This window comes from Pteropus alecto, unplaced genomic scaffold, assembly GCF_000325575.1.
Source record: "Pteropus alecto unplaced genomic scaffold, ASM32557v1 scaffold33, whole genome shotgun sequence".
Taxonomy (NCBI): domain Eukaryota; kingdom Metazoa; phylum Chordata; class Mammalia; order Chiroptera; family Pteropodidae; genus Pteropus; species Pteropus alecto.
In genome coordinates this window covers 6,952,887-6,978,397 of record NW_006435762.1, presented here as the reverse complement: position 1 = coordinate 6,978,397, position 25,511 = coordinate 6,952,887, and the positions used below count along the sequence as shown (strand labels likewise).

General features: G+C 30.1%; 1 protein-coding gene across 1 annotated transcript in view; it reads right to left on the bottom strand.

The window, feature by feature from the left end:
• Positions 1 to 25,511, bottom strand: part of NAALADL2 (N-acetylated alpha-linked acidic dipeptidase like 2) — a 799,198-nt gene that overhangs the window by 446,078 nt on the left and 327,609 nt on the right. Inside the window, exon 4 of the mRNA XM_006910847.1 lies at positions 23,535 to 23,654. Within this exon, the coding sequence (XP_006910909.1) occupies positions 23,535 to 23,654 (120 nt within the window). The remainder of the gene's footprint in view (positions 1 to 23,534; positions 23,655 to 25,511) is intronic.

The following is a 25,511-nucleotide window of genomic DNA, read 5'->3' as shown; positions in this document are numbered from 1 at the left end:
AAATTAAAAAAATAAAAATATATTTAATATCTGAATTACCTTAGAATTATATAATTCTAAAAGGAAAACAAAATTCTGTTATTCATTTCATTGCATCTCAAACTTTAACATTTATATGAATGCCCTAGGCATCCCGGTAAAGTATAGATTTTGATAGAAGATAGCCGAAGTGGGCCCTGAGCTTCATCATTTCTCTCCAGTTCCTACATGATGCAGCTGCTTTTGTATAAAGACAACATTTTGAGGAGTAAGGATTAACTGATTTTCTGGAGTATATGTAAAGAATATAACTGTTTTTGGGGTTTAAGTAATAGTCTAAATTAAGGACATTAGCTTTTAGAATAAAACAAGAACATTGCATCTCTCCAAGTTTGAAAAGATCACAAATTTTGTTCACTCTATTTTAGTTTTTATTTAGGTTTTTAATTAGAGAACACATTTTTTTTCTTTTTTTGCAAACTGAAAGAAAACAGATTAAAATTGCTTTTTAAATTTAAACCTATATAATAATATGGCATCATGATAAAGAATACAAAATAGTAAAGAGAGTCTATAAAAATTAATCAAAAAGATTTCCTTCTAAATAAACCTAAGGACAATCAAAAATTATACAATAATTAAATGCCTTAGCATTTGTTTATAAAGATGTTTATAGACAAAGATAGATGTGAAAGAAGAATATGAAGCAATTATTAGGAAAGCATCTCTCTAATACATGAAATTAATTTCCTTAAAAATTTTCTGATATAAAATTATTTTTTTCCTTGACTATTTATATAATGTGCAGTAAGCTGCACTCTGTATTCAGCAAAGTATCTAGTCTATTCCTTCCTACCAAGAATTCCATGTTTTATGGGACTACCCATCCATTTATTATTTCACTATTTTTTTAAAATTTCAGCTCTATTGATATATAATTGACATTTAAAACTGTAAGATATTTATAGGGTACGTCATGACGATTTGATACACATATGCATTGTGAAAGGATTCTTGCCATCTATTTAATTAACACATCCATCACCTCATATATTTATCTTTTTTCTTTCTTGGTGAGAACATTTAAGTTTTACTCAGCAAATTTCAATTATACAATTCAGTGTTATCAACTATAGTCACCATGTTCCACTTTAGAACCTCAAATCTTTATTCATCTTTAGGTGAAAATCTGTACCCTTTCACCAGCCTTTCCCTATTTCCCCTTCACCACCCCCAGCCCCTGGCATCCAATATTCTACTCTCTTTCTGTGAGTTTTTGTGTTTTTGTTTTGTTTTGTTTTCTTTTGTTTTATGTTTTTCAGATTCCACATATAAGTGACGCCATGCAGTATTTGGCTTTCTCTGTCTGGCTTATTTCACTTAGCATAGCATCCTGAAGATTCCATCCATTCCAATCCATTACATTTGTTGCCACGAATGGCAGGATTTCCTTCTTTTCTAAGGCTGAATAATATTTCATTATGTGTTTATGTATCTCATATTTTCTTTATCTATTTATCCACTGACAAACACTTAGGTTGTTTCCATATGTTGGCCATTTGTGAATAAAGCTGCAATGAACATGGGAGTATAGATATTTCTTTTGATACCTTGTTTTTGTTTCATACCTAGAAGGAGAGTTGCTGGATCAGATGGTAGTTCTATTTTTAACACACTCTTTTACATAGTGGCTGCATCAATTTACATTCCCATCAACAGTGCAAAAGGGTTCTCTTTTCTCCACTAAACTCCAGATGATACCACTATATTTATGTGGTAAAGGTGTTTAAGTGTATCAGGTATAGGAAAGGTCAATTCGGTTCTCTCAGAGGTTATTTTTCTATTTCACAGAAAAATTCCTAAGCAAATAGTAATATATGTTTTTGGTGGTTACAACAAATACCTCAAACAGCATCTCTAATAACTTTCACTGAGATGCGACAATCTGCCTAATCTCATCCCTCATTATTCTCTAGCATTGTGCAATAAGGTTTTTTCCAGATACAACTTACCATGAATGCATAATGTGGAAGAGTTAAGAGGTTAATCACAAACTAACAATACCAGACTTTTTTTTCTGACTATATGTATTTCTTCAAAAAATCTTTAATGATTTTATGAATTCTGGTAAGGGGTAGAGGGAGACATTATCCTTCACCTTGTTCTTTTTAAAGTACATTTTAAAAAGTAGAATTATTTTCAAGGTTGCAAATGGAGGTAATGGTTAGATGGAGAAAAAAAATCAATATAAAATTAAAGAAATAGGAGTAATAAATTGATAGCTAGTGGAATAGTAAGAAGAAAAAAGATTCCTCATCTTCCCAATTCCAGGAAGATCAGATGCCTGCCAAGAAACAGATAAATGACTATAATCAATGTTTCCCAGGATCCTCTCTAAAGATATTTAAAAGTATCTAAAAAAAGAAGTGAATACAAAAACAACATTCTAGTTTATTCCACCAACAAAGAAGAAAAGTTCCTTTTCCTCACAATTTTTATTTTTTAACAAAGCTGCATGGCTTTTTGCTTCTAAAATTCTAAGAAAGTGCTTATCTAATCAGTGATTAATTTCCATAAACTTTGGTTTTGATATTTGAGTGCAGCTTGTGGTGTACATCTTTCTTTATGATACATACATATACTAATATAGAGAGGATCTTATTTAGAGATAGTTGTAAAATTCAGGACCATTTTTTATCACATTGGCCTTCCTGACAATATCACTCTAGATCATTCTTCTCTCTCCAAATTTCCGGAAATAATAAAAAAAATATGTAATATTTTCTGCCATAAAAAAAGCCCAGATGGGTTGAACTAGAAATTAAAGATGCAGTTTTGAAGAGATGTAATATACGGTTTTATGCATAGAATATATTCAAGCAACAGATTTATTATGTGTTTTAAACCAAAAAAGATTTTTTAAAAAAATCATGTTTTTAATTATAGGTGTATTTTCAATCAAAAGCATCAGCACTTGAATCTAAATAAAAACTGACATTAAAATCCACATTAAGGAGGTGTAGCTTTCAGGCAGAATTATGAGCAGTAAATTCTTTTAAATGGTAGGATGGGCTTTCTTTTCCTAGAGCTGTTGCTAGACTATTTTAGTAATTCCAGTGAGTACATTGGCAATGATAAGGAGAAATTTCTGCAGTTAGCTTAGATTAAATATCCACTTGCCCTAGGGTTCCTTATAAAATGAATCCAAGTTTGAGAGTTCTTTTTTTATATGATTCATCACTGTCAATGGCGTATTACTTGTAGGGAGTGTGTCTGGTGATCTATCTATTTCTATGAGTAAAATAAAGCTCTAATTACAATGTTGATTATTCATCTTTGAAAAGTTAAACTCTTCTGAGATGAAAGACACACAATGTGAACTTTTGCAAGAAGAAGAAAATGTACATTCACTCCACCTATAATGTAGAACTGTTGCATAAAATCTTACCTTCAGAGAAGTTACATTGTAAGATGACAGCTCCTACCTTGTAGATAAATATGTTATAGGCTTCCTGGATATATAGATGGAATTGTTACAACTTGGAATAGAAAAAGAACATGGGTTCTTTAGTTCTGCATTACAATTCTCCAGTCTAAATTTTGACGACTACTAAACTGTATAATTGCAAAATAATTAATCACTGAGACCCTCAGTTTACCTGTGTGTACAGTGAATACAATACCTTAAAAAGTAGGCTGTGGAAATGATTAAATTTAAATAAAGTCACATAAGAATATCATTTGCTAAACTGCAAGTAACCTTCTCATCAGAACAGGTATTTAAATAGGACTTTTAAAAACAACACTATTAGGCAAAAAGAAGAGATAGAGGGCTGCAAATTCAACAAAATGTTGGCACACTATACATAAGTTTCTATTTCCAAAGTTATTCTGTCAGGGTTTAGCTAGTCATGAATTCGCTAAGATTCCTCTTGTTCCTTTGAAACTTAGCAATATAAGATGGTTAGACCCAGCTATTCAACCAGCTAATATGACAGTTTTAGAGCAAAGATAGAGTTGGTTTGAAATTTCTCTCTGATACATTAACCAGACACATTCATTAGACATTCACTCATTAAACACAAGATCTTTGAGAAACACCTAGCATGTATCAAGGACGAGGAATGGTATTAAAACCTGAAGATTAAATAGTGGAGAAAAATAGACAAATTTATAAATTTATCATCTAGTAGGGAGGTCACATTTTAAATACTATTATATAAATACATTAAATTATAAACAGTCATATTTTTAAGAAGGGGCTATTTACCTAGAAGGCCTCACATATTCTTTGAGACCATTATCTTTAAGAGAGATATCATTAAGAGGAGAGGGAAGGTTGGGGGACTGGGAGAATGGGGTAAAGTGTTAAAGAAGTACAAATTAGTAGTTGATAGATGGTCACAAGGATGGGAAGCACTACAGAGGGGATGCAGTTAGCATAAATGTAATGGCTAGGTGAAGGGTTAGGGAGCAATTGGGGGGATTGTTTTACGAACTATATAGATCTCTAACCAATGTACTGTACATGTGAAACTAATTAAAATAATAAATTTAAAAAAAACCATGAAAACTAATGCCACAGAATTCTCTACTTAGAAGTGATTAAAATGGTAAATTTTGTTATGAATAGTTTACCACACACAATAAAAAAACTATGATGACAAAAAAAAAAGAGTAATACTATGTGATCTAAAGGTTAAATAATTCGTGTAGGAAAAGGGGTAGGAGGAGGAAGATGCAGGTTAAAAAAAAAAACTAGGATGATTTAATGCTTGAGAGGAGAATAAACAATTTTATTTTATAATCTAAAAAAAAGCAATAGCTAACAAATAAAGTTGTACAAGGTAAGCTATGAAAATGTCAGATTATTAAGGGATTATAAGTAATACTAACCATTTTGGTCTTTATGTCAGTAGAGAATATATTTATGTCAATAAGAATCTTTTAGAGAGTTTTAAGCATGGATTAATTTGATCAAGTTTGTGTAAGAAAAAGATCATTTTGTTGAATAAAGGGTAGAATGAAAAGAAAGAAAACTAGCTAAATATACTTCTGTTTCTAAAACTATGGCCATTTTACTAGATTAGCATGTATGTTGGTTCCATTTCTTCAATATTCTCTTGCATTGGTTTGTAAATATATAGCCTTGCCATAACCTTATGGTTTTCAGAAAAGAGAAAATAAATTGGGAACTTTGTCTGATGATCATCATATAATACAATTTATTATCTATGTCAGATATTTTATTCAAAATATGGGTACTTGTTGACACAGCAGAGTTAAAATCTTATTTGGTATAATCAAATCAAAAACAAATTTCAATTTGTGGTACAATACAAGACAAATATATGAAAATGTATTGGTTCTTTACATTGGTTTTTGAGTATGCTGGAAGTCCTATTTTGTACAATTATCAATGTTTTTTTGAATTGCCCTAAGAATGTAAACAATATCTGTTGACTAGAATTAAGTCCAACCACTAGTAGTTAGTGTACCTTAGTGCCTCTGGAATTGAGGATGGGAATGAGACAGGAAGGTGAGGTAAGTTTGTGAATAAGAATAGTCAAATTAGTTTGATTGCACGGTTGAGGTGGGAAGATCAAATAAGTGGACTTCATGGTAATAAAAACTTAATATCCACATTACTCCAAATATATAATATTTATTTTTAGAGTTCCATTTTTATCTACTATAATTGTAAAAGTTCTATTTGAATTTTTTTTCCTACTTATGTTTAATAATTTTTACCTGACTAGCTAAAACTGCTTTCTTGCCAAAAGTGACCAGAAGCTATGAGGTTAAAGTATATACTTACAAAGGAATTCTCAAAAACCTTGCTTGAGCAAGAATTATTTTTTAATTATATTATAAAGAGAAATAGAGACCTTGTTAGTTCAATAAGCTCGACAATAAATTTATTATGTTGAAATGATAGATAAAAAGTACTTCTTGGTAAATCTGTTTTTGATGTTGTTTCTTATGTTTACTCGTAGGAGTTTATCTAATAACTACTAATATTTATAAGGTCTGATATTTATAAAAAAGCAAATTTTCCATGCGGATGCATTTTTTATTGAAATTCATTATTTATGACTACAGGAAAAGAAAACAAAACATTGAAATGGTTTATATCATCTAAGTGCCATACTAACTTCTGGTGGACACCAGAGTTGCAATCATGAATTCTAGAAAAGAAAATGACCTTTAAAGTTTTCTTATTATCACTATTATAGTCTTAATTCTTTTTCTTATAAGTACTATTTTTAATAATGATAACTAAAAGAATGTTAATATATTTTGTTGAAAGCTTAGGCATAGTACTTAGAATTTTCATTTTACCCTATCTGATCTTTGTATTTTAGAATTAGAATATGACATAATTTTATATTGGTTAAATTTTCCACTCTTACTAATATGCATAAAGATGCCATATGGGTAGAGGTACATATAAGACAAGTGTCCTCAAGACACTTGACTTCCATCTGGATAAAATTTGTCATAATATACTGATTTTGTTAAAAGTAGACATTTCACTGCTGTCAGCCAGAAAATAGTTGTAAAAAACACACAAATGTCTCATGTCTATGTTGTGAACGTTGTCCCATAAAATGTAAACTGCATGACTGGCACAATTTTATGCAGTAGTTTTGGTAAAAGAACTCCACAATTTTGTATAAATGGAAAGGCCACATGAGATTTTAGTGGGTCTTTTTTTTTTGAAATATACAAAGAAAAAATCTATTTAATTTTTGAAAATCTTAAGATCTTCCCAAAAAACATTAAGAAAGTAAACTCTTTCTATATGAATATATGTTCTTTATCAAGCTATTGGAAGTGACATTCTCAGAAACTGCCTGAGTTTTTCTCTTTGTACAGATTTAATCAGTAAACACCTGTTTATACATAATGAAATTGGAATGTGACCTTTAATTTTCACATTCTATTTCTACCACCATTGCACACTGCCAGCTTTCTAATGCCAGAAAAACTACAGTGCTAACATATCTTTACTTTCAAAAAGTGGAGGTAATCTATAGACAATAAAAATACATGAGCATTGAGAAGCTGTTTGGTAAATAAAGGGTCATATATAGCAGATGTTTCATGTTATAGCTAGCTCTTAGAATTTCATAGGCTTTATTTCTTACATTTATCACTTTCACATGTTCTCAATTAAATGAATAATGCCTTTTTTGAATCATCTATAAGAACATGGAAAGAATAATTACATCTAATAGAATTAGCATATAACTCTAAATATGTGAAAATTATGGCCAAATTTACTTATACTCACTTGAGAAAATGGGTTTGTATCATTTTGAAGTTAGCTTACCTTCAGCTCACTTAGTGAATACACTGTGGCAAGTATATTGATTTCACAGATGAATAGATGAACTTATAGGTGAAGTGATTTTCTCAATGTCATAGGTTGAGCCAGGATTTAAGCCCCAAAATTTCTGCTTCCAGAGCTCACTCCATTAAGCACTAAGTTGCTCTGATTCACTGGTTAATTCTGTGACACAATTTTGAATGAGAGAAGGGAACTGTGCCATGTGAAAATAAAACAAAGGAGTTCACACAGCTTACTAATATTCTGAAATTTGACCAGGTAACCTCTGAAGAGTAGATTAGCAATCAGTTTGAAATTCAAAATATTATCTATGTAATATATATTTATTTTTCTTTCTTTTGTTGTAATATTATGCTATTTTGAGTATTTTGGAAAACAATTCTATTTATACTAAACAAAAGTGCATTTATCTACAGCCAGTTTATCTAAAGTATTCAAATAATTCAAAACCTTTTTTAAATTTTTTGTTTTTTAAATATTTAACATATTTATTTTCATTTGTTGAAAAATGTAAAATATAATAGTAATACATGCTCATTGTAAATTACTTTTAATAAACATATAAGTAAAAAATTAAATAAAAAAACCTGTCTATTACAGATGTATAGATGTATACACAGATGTATTTGATGGAAATATTTATTCTTTAACACACACACACACACACACACACACAGAGTATTCATTATGAAATATTCATATTAGGGTTTTAAAGGAGAATAAATGGTCTCTTGGTCTATGTAAAAATTGTTTGATTTATGCAAGTTCTTTATCTTGTTTGTCTATCATCTTAAAATTAAAGAAATATTATAGATAATCTTTAACAACAGTCTCTCCTAAATAAATGAAAAATACAGGGTTCTAATATGGAAGATACATAGAATAGCAATTAAAAATCCTTGGTGTTGAAATTAAAAAAAAATTATCTTATAATTGGAAACCTTAAAATGAAATACTTATAGAAAGATAAATTACCTCAGTTACTTGTAAATATGATACAAAATTAAAATTTGGTGAATAAGGAAGGTGAATTTTGGAGATAAATTGTAAGATAAGAACACAAAGCACAATAACTGCAGCATTCTATCAGACACTTATGTTGCAACCTACAATAAGCATTCATATTCATATACATTCATGAACCTTCAGGCAAAATGTAAACATGAAGCCTAATGCTTTGCAATTAAAATAAAAAATACATTAAAATCACTATGGGAATCTAATATTAAATTACATAAACCATGATTTTAAATAGATTAAATATTTAGAGGTAGACCTATGAAAAATGGATACTGTATAGATGAAATATAAATCAAATATTGTTCTTTTTATCCTAATCTATAATTTATTTGCCTGTTATTATTACATTATTGCTATTTTGCCATAATTACATTTATGTTTCTTACAGTTTTTTTACCATAGTTTTTCCCCTATTAGAAAAGGATATACTTAAAAGTGAAATATTATTGTCTTACTTTAAATCAGGTAAATAAACCTAAGAGAACTGATTAAATGATTTATAGCATTAGCTTTGTATGAACCTAGAATTACAGATGGCATAATCCTATTTGATCTGAGAAATGGAATACATATTAATATGATTTTCAAGTCTTTCCAGATACATCTTCTACATTAAAAAAAATAAAATCTTTAAACTGTTTTGTGGGATAGAGAGGGCAGTACCAGGGATGACATGTTATAATAGAAGTAAGCCTCTCAACTCTTAAAATATATCTGATGTCAAATGCAGCAGGTTTAATGCATCATACATTTATGTGATCAAGTAAATTGCTAGAAGCAACTTTGACATTAAGATGATAAACACAATTATTAACAGAAATCATAGTCTATGGTAATCTGATCCAATAAGCTAATCAATCTTAGCTCTGTCACAAAGATTCCTTGGAACTGGAATAACATAAAGCTTAAGTAGTCTATTTCAAATGATTTGGCCTTTCATTTGCTATGTGGTGAACATGAGATGGACAGGGCCATGATGACTGGGATTAAGTGCTCTTTCTTCTTTTTGAGTCTATTCTGGGAATCTGCATAGGATTGCACTCAGGCCAGTTCCCTTCCAGGCAGTCGGAATTATAAAATTATCAAAATAACTGATTTCTATCATAAAAAAAAAAATATATGATCAATTTTTACTCTGGTAAAGTTCTAAATAACTTTACAGAAAAAGAAAATCAACTCTGTACCTCATTGAAATGAACTCTGCAGATCATGCTAAGATTACAGCAGTGATGTATGGCAGCATTCTTTCCATAACACCTACATAGTGTAAATATGTTGGGATTCTTTTAGCCAGAGTAGCACAGACAATGGTCAAATTCACAAATGAAAACAATTTATCCATGCACAAAGTCCTCTTTTTACACTAAAGATTAATACTTCATACAACTTGACTAAAAATATGTTAACTCATTTTCTTAACAAAATACAGAAAAATGGTCCTTTGATTTTTTTTTTTTTTAAATAAAAACATGTTAAACTGATCAACGTGGGAATTTTGACCTGCTCCGTTTCTGACCTGGGCCGGTTCACCCCTCCTTAGGCAACTTGGTGCTCTCCTGCTTCCAGGAGGTCACCATATTGATAAAATGTATCAAAAACAGGAATAAAGAATGGTAACAACTACATTCCTATCAATAAGTACCTTAAATGGAAAAGAAGTGCTCCAATCAAGGGATGGAGTAGTTGAAAGGATAAGAAAACAAGATTCCTACATATGAAAAGGAAGGGGATGGAAAAAGATATTGCTGTGATGAACCTAGAAGGTATTTAAGTCAGACAGAGACTGATAAACGCTATATGATTTCACCTAAATGCAGAATTTAAGGAATAAAAAGAACAAACTAATCAAAAACAGACTCACAAATATAGTGGACAATTTGGTGATGGACAGAGGGGAGGGGGGTTTAGAAGGCTGGGAGAATGGGGTAAAGGTTAAAGAAGTACAAATTAGTAGCTGATGGATGGTCAAGGGGATGAGGAGCACGGTATAAGGAATGCAATTAGCATTAATACGCTGGCTAGGTGGAGGATCACGGGAGGAAGGGAGCAATTGAGGGGATCATTTTACGAACTATATAGATGTCTAACCAATGTACTGTATACGTGAAATTAATTAAAACTGAAAACAAAAACATATTAAGCTGATACATTCCTTGGACACACTTATTAAAAAGTACAGAATTTGCCCTAAATTGAATGAAAGATTCAACATCTTATCATCGTTTACCAGAATTAATTAAATGAGTTCATAAATGCCATGTCTTCTGCTTTCAGAAAGGACAAATTCCTTAGTTTCATAGATCACAAAACCATTACTAGGTAATTACTAGGTAAAACCATTACTAGGTAACATTCTGGGCCTTCATTTTTTTTTTTTTTTGGAAGTTTTCTTACCATTGGCTAAAGTGGTGTGAACTGAAAGGTAGATAGCATATACAACATATATTAAATATAACTTTATAACTTTCAGTAAATTGTCAAAGATTAAATTTTTTAAATTATTAAATTATATATGTATATAATAAACATTATATAAAACATTAGATATTCTAAAAGTCCTAGAAGCCAATTAGGACAACCATCTTTGGAAGACTTTTCTAGTATTTAATCAGCTTTATTTTTTTTAATGAATTATTCATAATATAAATGTATACTGCTACAATTTAAGCCCACGTTTTATATCTTTAACCTCTGAAAAATCAGAAGAATGTCTAATTTTAAGACACATGAAAATTCCTTCATGTGCTTAAAAAACTGTTTTTAACTCTGTTCCTCAGACTCTTTTGTTCAGATTAAGTAAATTCTGGTTAAATAATTTACCACATTTTCTTGATTCACCAGTTATTTCTGGATGTATTCCTCAATTTCTTCTCTCCATTATAAAACAAAACAAATCAAGCCAAACCTGATATTCTACTAATTAGCAATGCTTGGGACAAATTAATTTTCCACTTTTGTATATCTTTCCCTTGCTCACATTAACCCATTAAGTTTTTGTTCATTTGTTTTTAATGGTATTGTCCTGATATCTCCTGGTCTTTGCTGTTCTTGGGCGAAATGATACATATTCTCTTTTAACTATGAAATTTCTCTGAGATTCTAAGACATCAAAGCAGCAAAAGTACAATTAGAGAGGATCCCCACCTGAAAAAAAAACAAAGTGTGTACCTACTCATTAAGATCTACTTTGTTTTGATATGTATTTTTTAAATATGTTTTCATTAAAAAAAATAATAAATCACTGATGCTTCCTCCAAATATATTTCTTATAGTCTAGCTGGTATAATAATAGAACCCTGTCATTTTCAACTCATTAATTAGAAACTATTCATTTCTGTAAAGATTTTGTTAACAGCAATAAAATCACTACAATACTGGAAGATGTTCACAGCAGCCCAGCGGGCACCTAACTTTTCCATTAAACATTCCATATGCATATATCAAGTCATTACTACATTCCTTATATCTGTCAAACTTTGCCAGACTATCACATACAAGCATGCACCCTAAGATGATTCCTATGAAATATTCATAAACATTTTCTAGTTACAAATTCTTCTCATTCAAGATAAGATATAATGGCAACACTTCCCTGAAGAAGTTAATGAGAACATTTCTCTAACAATAAACGAGCTCAGATATACAAGTGCCCTATGATTTCACCAGATATTCTGTTCAGGAACAAATTTAACACCGATTCACATCCAACTTTCTTTTTTCTGGGTGCCTAAGGTTATGTCAGTAATCTGGCTGTCAGTAATCTAATAAAAATATCAAAATTCAGTCAATGTGGATGAAAGTAATTTAACCCTAATGACAATATCAAACACACTGGCTGATTTTCACCATACTTTGCATGAAAAATATCAAGTGATATTTCTTATCCCTTAAATCAAATCAGATTTTGGACAGCTAAGTTGGTAAATTTGAATCCCTTGATTAGTATGTTTGATTGACTAAAGGCAGAAGTTGACCGAAAGACTCTCCACATTAATGGGAAATCTTGTCCAAACGAAAAGTACGTCTTGTAATCACTTAAACAGCTCCCATGGGAGAGAGGATAGACTAAATTAATACTAAAATAGAGGCAATTTTCAGGCACCTGTTGAGAATCCTGGTTAGGTTCACCCTCAGTGCCAACCCCCACCACACACATTCTCTATTTCAAAAATTTTTATTTTTAAGATTTTAGTAGAAATGAAAATATAGTATGATTAACACTTGCCTGCTAATTACCTGTCCTCCACATTCACTTTATCTTTCATGTGTATCTTTCTCATTTGGAACCATTTGAAAATAATCTGTAAACTCTTTGTTTACTTATAAAAACCATGACTGAAGCCACAGTGATGCTAACATCTGAGAGAAGGCATCTCAAAGTAAAGGTTCTTTCATAAACACAGGTAAATTAAGGAGCTGTGGAGAATCAGAAAATGCACTAGATTTGCAATAACAGCTCTAGCTCTCCTGTGTAATACATGTATGACATTGAGGAAGACACTCAGAGACTTACTGCAGAGCAGTGACCATCACTACTTCACAGCAATTTTGTGAGGATTATGAGTGTTTATATGAAATAATGTATCTGAAAGAAAATTATAGTGCTTCACAGATATCGTTCATGTAACTATGTTTTTAAAATTCTCCAGTGAAAATAAGAACTGTTCTTTTACCATGGCTACAAAACAACAATAATAATGAACATTTATTGAGCATTTACTAAAAGCTAGGTGATATAAAAACAACACTATTATTATACTGCTTTTACAAGGAAGAAAATTAAGTCTTTATAGAGGAGGTTAAAAGGCTTGAAGAATAAGTGATTAAGTGGTCAAGCTGGGATTCAAACTCCATGTAAATGATCAAATTCTATACTTTAGCCATGGGATATGAGGTAGAAAACTTATCATAGGTACAAGTAAACAACTAATGCAAATGCATACACAAAGACCACTTGGGTAAGATTGTGATGAATTCAAATCTATCTTTAGGCACCTCTTCTAAACACAGCACCATCACTCAGATGCAGGATTCCTATGCATTCCTTATTCCAAGGTAACTAAATTGTTGTTATCCTATCAATTACTTTTCAATAAAATCTTTATAAATTACATTATGTATAATGACATTTTAACAAATTCTCCATTAAATACATAAAGTAGTACCTTTAAATTTCCAGCACTTAATAAATATAATTTAAGTCATTGAGGCTATCCCAAAATCTCTCAAATAATGTGAACATGGTTTCATACTCTATTTGTAAACTGCCATCTGCATATATATGTGTTTCCCAGTTTCAGGGCAAAAGACGTTAGAACTGAACTCCTAATTGATCAGAATTTAAAATAATCTCAAATAAATTGTAAAACAAAATTATTTTCTAGGGTACCAGTAATTTGATCTGTATGTTAACTTATTTTGAAAATGGATTTGTAATCAATTAAAGCACAACATGATGAAGCCAGCAAAATCAAAGGATAAAAAACAACTACGTATTTAGTAAATCATACTAGGAATTTTTTAAAAACCTAAGGAAAATATTTGTATATATATTTTACAAATTATTGTATAAAATATGCTATTTGTAGCCAAGTTTCATTTCATTATTCCCAATACAGTTGTTAACTGTTATTTTCTCCAAACTTCTTTGATTCTAATTTAGCATTAAACACTTTGTCATTTAGCTTTGTTGTCTAAGACAATGAAGAACCCAGAATACTGAAGAAAATTTTGAAAATTTTAGAAATTAAATTATTTTATTAATGATCCTATTAATAAATCTTTTGATCCAAACAGAATCGTATCCCAAAGATATCAATATTTTTGTTTTATTTCAAAATAGTCTGTTGTATACCAAAACATGGCAAAAGCAATGAGAACAAATATTAAAACATACAGAGTATGTCAGCACATATGATACCACAGGGAGCTGATGTGGGCCAATTTGCTTCATTTTGTTTAATATTCTAAAGTAATAATGAAAATTTAATGTAGGCGTCTCACACATCTGTGAAAGTTTAGATATGTTCCTATAGAAGTCAAATAAAATTTAGTAATGAAGGATTCGAACTGGGTAGAACACTTGCCTATCTGTAACATAATAGTGACTTGGGAGACAGGCTAATTTCATTTTAAACTAAGTATTACAATTTTTATTTTTTACCGGTTCTCCTCTTAAATTAAAGAATCCTTGAGTTTGTAAAGTTTATGAAACACATGCATGAAAATGACAGTTTACAAATAGAGTATGAAACCATGTTCACATTTTTTAAGAGGTTTTAAATTGTTTTTATTAAAAAACTGAGTTTGATATCACTCAAAATATAAGGTACAGTGTTAAAATTGTCCTTTCCTTACAGAACTGAAAATAAATTTTAGATGATATCACAGATATTTTAATATCCATAATATCATCACCCAGTTGTACTATTGTTTAATTACAGATATGTTATTATTTAAAAGCAAAAAATTTATATTAGAGCAGTTAGTCATTAATTTGGGTATTGGAACAATGTCAAGTAAGTTTGGCATGTTAGAACTGTAAAGAGCTCCTCCTGAAAATTTCATTCAATGACTCATTTTATATGTGATGTAATTAATCCTAAAATTATTTAAAAACTGTCTTTGTATAAAAATTATGAAAAAAAGCTTGATATGGGTAATTTATATACTTATGAAAAATAAGCATGTTCTCTACTGATAGGTAGGGATAGTAATTTTAACACCTTCCTAGATTTAAATTAAAACAAAAAATTATAAGTAAAAATTGATGAATAAACATGATTTTCTTTGAATAATCTCCTGATATTTCTTCCGTGATTGTCAATTTTAGTTCAAATTTAAGTTTGCTATTATATTTCATATATTTCTGAGATTATAGAGATTCTTTAATTTTTAAAAAATTTTCCAATACAAAATTGATTTAAAATATGGCATTATTCCAATAATGATTAAAATTATTTCATTAGTATTGTAAGTTTAAAATTTTTAATTTTAATAAAAAATATTTATTATTCTAAATGAAATTACTAAGCATAGTCTAAAATGCAACACATGAGAAAATATATAAAATTGATGTAAAGATTTAAAGAAATTTAGAAACGCAAATCTAGTAAATAAAAGTAACTTTTTTTACCTGTAATAGAAAGACCTTTTTCAAACTGTACATAATTAAAACCACAAAATCTTTAGTCTTTAATAAATAAATATATATCAGTCTATAAAACCTTTCTAGTAGCCTTTGCACAAATATAGTAAATATACATTTTTGTTAGAAAGCAATTTAATGAATATTTATGAGAATAAATAAATTAACATATGTTATTACTTACTTCTTAAAATAATATTTTATTGTGTAGTCAAAGTTCAAGTGAGAATATTTTAAGCTTGTTTACATTAAGGCTTTTATAACTTGTTAAAGGTTAATTTGTTATAAAAACTGAAAGTATATTGAATATAAAACCAGATACATTGTATAGCTGCAAATTTAATTTCATAAAATTTAGGGAATAGGTGCTTCCCCCCCAAACAGATAGGAAATATTTTTCAATGATATTTATTTCCAGAAGCAATTTAACTCTGTCCTCACATATTTTATTGGAAAAACAGGTCAGTAAAATTCAATCTACTGCCTGTGACTTCTTATTAATGTGTTCCTGAGCAAGATAATCTATTTTTATCATGAATGAATGAGAAGAAAAAAAAAGAGAGACTATAGAGCCATATGGCTAGTGATTAATAATTATACATCAAGTGGATTATTTTAATAATCTGGTAGTATAAAACCAAGGGTTGATTTATTTTTACATTTAAAAAAAATTTTACACCCATCACTTCTTTGAAATATCAATGCAGAAGTGAAAGAAACTATGCAAAATCTCTCAAATAGTTTTAGGATAGTGCATTCCAAATTCGAATATGTAAGAAAATTTTGAACTAAAATTTCAATATCATAATCATTCCTGAAATAATTTAAACCTTTCACAAAAGTACTGAGCCTTTACTTAAATAAACAAGGCAGAGATTATATCATTTAGCAGATAATGAAATCTTAGATTTTGACCACATATAGGTGACCATTAAGAAAATGAAATACAAGTGGAAAGGCAGTACTTCATAGAACATTTCAGGGTGGTTAAATAAAATATTAGCCTACTTTTAATGAGAGCTTAGGATATGTTAGGCATGTGTTGAGCACTTACACACATTATGTCAATTAATATCTACAACATATGATGTAGACAATTTCATGACGTTCTTAGAACCATACATGATACCTCAATTTTAAAAATAAATTAAAAAAATCGTATTAGATGTTTAATTTTAATTCCTAAAATACTATTATTTTCTTAATATTATATAATTCCATCACCTCAAAAAATGTCTATTCATGAAAATAAATACTGAAGGATGTAAAAATTGAGACTATGTACTATCCGGTTAGGTCATTATTTATATTCATCCTTAACAGTCAAGTTATATTCATTTTTAACATTCATTTCTCCATTTATTTGTATCTGCCTTATTCCACACACACACACACAAATTAAAGAGACAACTTTAATTTTGTTTAAGTGAGATTCAAATTATGCTCCATGGTGTCAACATAATTCTTATTATTAAATAATGCGAAACTATAACCTCAAAGGACAGTATTTCTGTAATTAATTTATCTAACAAGTATATTATGTTCAGTTCAGTTTTGCAGGTTTTAGGGAGCTGTCATTCCCTCATTACCAAATTCATGCTCTTTCTCTTTAGAATCTCATATTTTAAGGGCTTAATAACATTTACTAAGAATTTATGCATGTATTTTCAGATTTAATGCTCACAGAATCTTATAAATTAGATTTACTTTTAGCAGTACTGTAGAGATTATTTTCTTAAGAAAAAGAAAACAACTCTGAGACTTCAGAACAATGAAATTCTACTCTAAGGTCACATAACCACCAAGCAGAAGAGCTTGGACTTGAGCTTCTCTTTACCATCTTTGCATCCTGCCATGTTGTGCTTCGCTATTTAAAAACAAGTTATCCATTAAACACAGAGCAAATACAGCATATTGGAAAAGCTGGGAAACCTATCCACAGCAGTAGAAAATGAAAAGTGTCAACCAGACATAGGAGGAGAAGGAAAAGCTGAAATGTGAAAAGACTGCTCAGAATTACCACAAAACCCTATATTACTACCTTGAGACATCTACATTAGTGTGTCCAAATAATTGCCCAAAAGTTAAAATATGTCTAAAGCTTACTCTTTCAGATATTAGAGTAACATATAATATATAAAGATTTCTAAAATGTGTTTAACTTTAGGAGTGAACTAGAAGGATCAACTGCTGCCTGTCTGCCTTCATTCCTTCCTCCTTAATTTCTTCCCTCCTTCCTTCCCCCATCCCTTTTCCTCCCTCCCTTCTTCCTTCTCTTTCTTCCACTTTCCTCTCATTGTCTCCATATTCTGTCTTTCATTCTTTCTTGCTTTTCTTAACTTATGCTATAACATTTAATTAGGGGAAAAAAATGCTTGGCACATTTTTTTTTTGTGATGACAAACTTGCATGAACACATGGAGATTGTTTATGTAATTATATTAAAATAAGATATATGCAAAAATCAACCCTTCTAATACATTATGTCACTTGTTATGACTTTATAATATTTAAATGGCCAGTAAATGTAATTATATTATTATGAAGGTAAAATACAGATATAACTTCTAAATTATGAAATTTATTCATGACAAATTTTGAAGATTTGTAGATACACTTTTATCTGGTTTTAAGCCATGAAAAATACTTTAATATTACAAGTAGGATCTAAAGCATTCAATTAGTCTTTCTTGTGCTAAATTCACTTTCTTAAAGTCTGATTGCTAAATGGCAGAATGACAGTCTAAAGTTTTTCATTACAATTTCTGATTAAAGTTGTATTTCAACAAAAATTACTTACCTTTTGTAGATATGGAAATATTTGGTCCAAGTCACTTAGGAAAATAACTGAAGTCAGTAAGTGGAAAATGAAATGCTTTCTGAATAAAAAACCACAGCAGATTTAGCTTTTAAAAGCATTAAACCATTGTTTTTTGATTTTGTGTTCTAGTCTTGATCATGTTTTCTGTGACCAACAGAGCAGTTCTGGAGTCTTATAATTATAGAATACAGAATATTGGTCTTTTTAAATTACTTCTGAGAACTGGGTATGAAGTGCCTCATTAAATTAGTCAGTGAACAAGCATATCCTTTTCAAATATCAAGATAGTGTTTCCTTTTTGTTATTGTTCATAGAATGCCTTCAAAAATTGTCCTAAGAAAAAAGAAGCAAGTTTGCCTTCACATACAAAACTATACCTAAAAACATCATGCAATCATACTGAATTAAACCTTTTTTTAAAATCTGAAATATTCATAGACTGTCATGTAAATAGGTCTACCAGCTTCATCAATAACAGGGAAAATTACAGTGCATCAAATTTTCAATAGGATATGGGTCTTTCTCTTCTACCTTCCCAACCTCACTACCACATCACACATAAGGTTACACCAGTGCCACATAAATTTATAGGATGCACATGAATATTTTATCAACAACAAATATTGAATTCCTTTTTTATAAATTGTTATATTATTTTACTAGGCACCACATATTTTGATGTTAATTATTAGCTAAATGCATCATATTTTAATTTTAGAATTAAATTTTAGTTCTACCATCTTTAATATTCTACCACTTAGAGTAAATGTTGCTCTCTATAAAGAAAAATAATTCTTTGAATGCAGTTGTTGTAAGTATTAAATAAATGTCATCGGAAAAAAAAGGGAGACTAGAGGAAATGAAACTTAAAGTATAGTTCAGCAAACATGAAAAGCATGCAAATGATTTATGTAAAGTTAACTTTCAAAATACAGTGTGTCTCAGCATTTATATAAACTAAATGATTTCTTATTGATCTTCTAAATTGTCCATTCGTCGAGTATTAACTGGTAAATCACTGATATCTACAGATATTTCTACCCTAAACCCCTAACTCTATGTTTGAAATGTACCTACTTTTTTTGGATTAATTTGGGTTTGAAATTCAAATAGCATGGTTTTACCTTCCTTTAAATAATACCACTCATTCCTAATTTGTGAGAAACTATTCTAAGGTATAAATACCTAACAAGTGTTTCCTACCTCTCATTTTCTTCCATACTCTTCCAATAGGTTTCATCTTAATGGACTTAAGTGGTGATTGATTAAGTTATATACTGTACAAACAATACACAATAGATATTAAAATGCAAATTTTATCTGATGAATAAATATAAAACTTTAATTTGTAGGAAACTACAAAATCATTTGGATTTCTGGATCATTAAAATTGTAATTAGAATAAAAAATGTATACAAGAAAAATGCAAAAACCAGCTATTATCTGCTGATATATTACTATATAAAGTGAGTACTAAAAATATGTCATATGTTATTCACTTATAAAAAATAGCTATAGCATTTGTAGGTTTTTGTGTGTAATTTCACCATGCAGAAAAGGCATAAGACATATCTTTGATGTAATTTTACTGCATATAGTTTTGACTCCTGGAAGACACGAGGCTGATATGTGGTGTGAACCCAGACAATGGTGCAACCTATACATTTCAGTGGTGTTCCTTAATGTTTATTTTTCATGAAGTACATGATTTTTTTTTATTATTATTGCTTTTGAGAAAATGGCTCTAGAAAGAAAGCAAATGCTTTTATTGTATTTTATAAAATAAATTTCATACTAGAGTGCTATTCAGCAATTTAGGAATTTGTGAGGATTTTAGAATCTGCTTTACTATGTTTTGGATTGTCACTGAGAGAAATCTAAGTGAAATCCATTATGACATATAAGAGAATATTTTGTCTTAAAGCTTAAAAGAATTAAAGCACTCTCCATAAAATAAACTGCTATAAATACAAAGCTAAAATAAAGCCTTTCCTCTAAGGCTTAAGCTTAAGGGAACTAGTACAAACTAGCTATCGAGAGCCTGGTTGGCTCTTTCCTGCAGTATATATCTACAAGCCATTTGCCTTTCACAGTTCCTGCCACACAATGTGGGGATTTTCTCATCACTCCCCTTCCTAGTGACTAAATTAGCATGTACATAATATTTACAATAAAATTAATGAGATCTCCTTCTTGTCTTCAGATTTTTTCTCCTCATTTAAGAAATAATTTTATATCACATTATGCCTTCCCTTATACCCTTCTTACTTCAGATTCAGAGATTCTCTCCCAAATTCATATTTGAACTATGATTTAGTGACTACTACATAGCTAAAATAACATTAACTTTTTTTTTGCTCATTCAGCTGCATGTTCCCAATACAGATGCTCATTTAGAATTATGATTAATAGTTGTAATTCACATAGAAGTTTATTGATCCTCTGCCTTTCTCAATCTTACTGTATACTATTTCCTCACTTTCAAATTTCAGCCCCATAATATATTTGATGAACAGTTGAGGTAAGCTTGGCTGTAATCATGCTCCATAAGCTTGTCTAATCCATGCTTCCTTTTTCTTTACTATGTGAATGTGTATTAATAGCAATAATATCAATGATTCCTCCCAAGTCTCTGGAACTATCCACAGGAAACAAAGATGAATAGAACATAATTGAAAGGTTAAAGAAAGGATGTTCTGTCTCCTTTACCTAGAAGATAATGCCAGATATATAGCAAGATTATGTCTGGAGGGGGATTCTACGTAGAACTCTTTGTTAAATCTATTCACAGACTTATATGGAAGAAGGCTGAAAAAAATATACCAGCTTCTTAATACATGTGTCCTATTCTTAATAAATCACTAATTCACTACTTTGTTGATATAGTCAAAAGGTTTCATAATGTAAATACTCTCTTTTAATTCATTATCTACTGGTAAGGATTTTGAGTATTCAGCCTTTAAGTATTATTAGAAAATTTTTAAATGCCTTATCGTAACTTGAATTTTTAAAGACTTTTTCTTTTTCTTTTTTGCTTATAAAATATATATGCAGTCATTGTAGAATATTTAGAGATTTAGGAAAATATAAAATAGAAATCCATAATTCCATTTACCCAATGTATATAATTGGCCCCATGCCACAAAGTTGAACAAGCAAGATTTATATAATATATCCAAAGCAATGTTACTTTGTTTCCCAGTGTCCTTTTAAAACATTTCTAGAGAGGAACATTCTTTCCCCTAAGACCTAAAGAAAGAATTCTTCTGATTATTAATAAAAATTAAAATGTGAATCAATTGTCATAAGTAAAGAGTTAGAATGCTTAGCTCTTATATCATGATCTAAACTCTACACTTGACTTAAAATGTCAACTTGTCTCCACAAGATCAGGTCTGTTGGTGAAGGAGTGAACTCTATTTTATTGCCTTCCCCACTCACTAATGATACCCATCTAGAAATTAAAAATAACGTTTTATACCCTATAAATGAGTAAGGAGTTCAATAATAGTCTAACATGTTTTTAACTATTTCCTTTAAAACACTGGTGGTAGGTGGCTCATTTAAAAATATCTACTCTTTTTTATATTAGAATCTCAGTTAAAAACCCTGATCTAACATCTTCTGTCTGTCTGTCTGTCTATCCGTCTGTCTATAAATCTACTCTAACTACACCATACCCACACATACATACACACATATACATATACATTAAAGACTCAGGTTCTGAGATGAGACTGGGTATAAATCCTGATTGTTTTATGTAAGTAGCTGTTCATCTTTGAGCTAATCACTTCTCCTTTTTTTGCCTTAGTTATCTATTCTATAAATAAAAGATAATAGTAGTCTCTACCTCAATAATACAGTTATTAAGATTAATGTAATAACATATAAAAAGTGCTTAGAAAAACACCTAGCCCATATTACTAACAATGTTCCCTTTACAAGTAACAATAATATAATCATTATAAATGTCCTCTTTATAACTTGTTTGACTTATGAGAATTTCCATGGCTCATTAAATATTCTTCTTTACATTGAAATTATTGTATAGTATTCAGCTGTAAAAATGTAGCATAATTTTCAATACTTAACTGGACATATATATAATTTTAATATTTCGTCACATCATTGATCATCATTTTATTTATTGATTCTGTTTTTTTCCCCCTTAAGAATATATGGATTGAACTGGAATTATGGGTTCAAAATTTGACAATTTTAGGGCATTTAATACATGTCAACAAATTATCTTGCAAATAATTGATATCACTGTATATTATATTTTCAAGACCATCTTAAAATTCTGGCCAGTTATCAACTATGAGACATTGATTTAAGTATAAGGGCGTCCTTGGAAGATAATGAAAAACAGGCACAAGATGTTCTCTTGTCTTCTTACAGAGTGTGCCAACAGATTTCTGGAAACTTTTTTGGATCTGGGAATTAGTAAAGCTCATTTAAAGTTAAATGAAGAGAAATCCAAAAAATCTTCAGAACCAGAGAAAATCAGTGACATAACTACACTGACGATTCTTTTTAGTAGAAAAAAAAAAAAAAACAAAGTAAGAATGAGAGGTAGTGGCTGTCTATTGTGGCAGCTCATTATGTGATACTTAGATCGAACTGCTTTAATTATGTAAATGCATCTAGTGGATGAGTGTTAATAAACTTCAATTTAAATAAAATAAATCAAAATTCTGTTTCTCCTTAGCATATTATAGTTTAATTAAATTCCTGAGCACAGTCAGTAACTATGAAGTTATATAGTTGGCAAAATCAATCATTGAGGAGTATAAATCAGCTAGATACTAGTCTAACATAAAACACATAGCAATTAGTCAGTTTTGATAATAGATTAGAAGCTTCACACATGTCATAAGAGGAGGACACTGTGGTTCTCATTTTTAGCATTCCAGACAGGTATTATTAAGGAGAGTTTGCCAATTTTATCAAGGTCCCACAAACTCACCAATACCTGGCTTAAGGTATTTCTTGTCTTAAGTATAGGGACATCATTTTTTTCTCCTAAAGATCTTAATTTAAAACATTCTATTTGGGGAAAGCCATCCTCTTGTGTGATACCCTCTGCCTCTTTGTGCTCCCCTCTTTTTCTTTCTCTCTCTCTCTCTCCACACTCACAGAGGTATATAACTCCAACAAAGCAAAACAAAATATTCACCCCGCCACCAAAAATTAGCCATCGAACCAACCTTATAAAGTAGTGGTAATTTTCCTAATTTCAGGAGTGCAATCTGGTTTGTAACATTTTTTATTTTTTTAATCCTCTTTAAATCATCTGCATTTCCATAACTCACATCAATGACTTCAGCCTGAAAGAGGAAAAAAGACAAAGAAAAAATAAAGTCTTGTAGGAGGAATGATAGCAAATTGTTCATTTGATGTGACAAAAGCATTTGTAGTAATTTGAAATTGTCAAAGGAGAACTAATTCTACCTCTTATCCTGCCCCAGGCACTATAAATGTGACCTTTCTATTTCTATCAAGTACAACAATTATTGTGGTCACTTGAGAAAAAGTTTGAGTGATTTTTGTTTATCCTCTCCCTTCTAGCCAAGTTACAAAATCAGCTCATGCCTGTGACAGACCACTAAGTTCATTATATTCTACATTTATATTTCAGGAATTTAAATAATTTTATAAAACACTGCAAGATTAATTTCCTTAAGGTTCAACTACAATCATACCATTCTCAGGCTTAAAAACAATTTGAAAACTCTCTATTGTTATCCAAATTAAATGCAAAGTCCTTAGGCACAGCTCTTCAGGTTGTGCATGTATCCAGTTTGAATTGTAGTCCTTGAGTTTTGCAGGATACAACCTGTACAACCACATGTGCCAGTCTGGCATTCAAAAACTTTAGAATATTGTCTTGAACTACTACTATTTCTGCCATATGTCCTGCTACTCCCCTCTACAGTTGTATTCTACATCTGTATTTCTCAATTTTAAAAGATTTCTGTAATTAATGTAAAAGTGTCATGTCTTTCTGAAGATTCTAATCGGAATCCTCTGATGTAGTTGTCTCTTTCTTCCTCCCTGAAAAATACTATGTTCAGGTTTGTATTAAACATATATTCCTATCAGCCAAAATGGTATATTTCATCTTTATGTCTATAATTTATATTATTAAAATAGTTGTTGTGCTTTTCAATGATAAAATTATATTACAACACAAAATGTGTTGTTTCAATCTATAGCATATACACATCGAGTTGTTGATACAGAGTTAGTGGTGGCAAATAATGAAAGAGTGAAGATGGAGGATCCAGATCTCTACTCTCCCATGCTTTCAATTGGAGCTAATGCTCTTCAACCAGTTTTACACAAAGAGCTTCCATAGAAGACCCATTTGAAGAATTCTGTTTCTAGGAGAACATGTGAATACCACCAGGAGACTGACTGGTCTCTTAGAAGAAGCATTTCTGGCATAAAGTGTTTCCTTAGCCATTACTTTCATCTGCACCTGTAAAAACCTTACTAATACAGTGAAACTCATTTCAAATGTTATCTATATAATGAATTGTATTTCTCTGTTGTCCAATAATATGTGACTTTCTCTACTTTGAATCCCAGAGTGATCTGTTTCTGCCTCTCTTAAGCTTCCCCAATGGACCCATCTCCATAAATATATATACATCTGTCTACCAATTTCAGTTTCTAGTACAGGGCAATTTCCTCAGTGAAGGACCCATCGTGTACCCATTCTCATCCAGCATACGCTGTTGCTTATCTGCCTTAAATTAAAATAATTACAGTACATAAATTATCTCAGAAAATTAAGTTGTACTTTTTAATGGATTTGCCGAGAAAATCTGTTAAAGACACTTCTGTCAAATGGCTTTTAATTATAATTTTGTTCAGTTAAAATGTGATTAAATCAGTGCTTTATTAATGAAATTTCTGTGTTTGCTAAAACCTTATCATATACTTAACTGTTAATCTATGGTTTTAAAGTCCTGATTAAATAAATGACCACATAGTATTAATGACCACATTGAAAAAGTTAGAGAATTCCTATTTTCCACTTCAAATTTGTAAGCTATTAATTATTTGTGAATCACTGATAGCATCTTAAAATAGGGCTATTACTCAATTGGTTATATTAATGAATATATTTTTTATATTTAGGAGCATTTGGGGAAAAATCATACTGGTCTGAAAGAGTG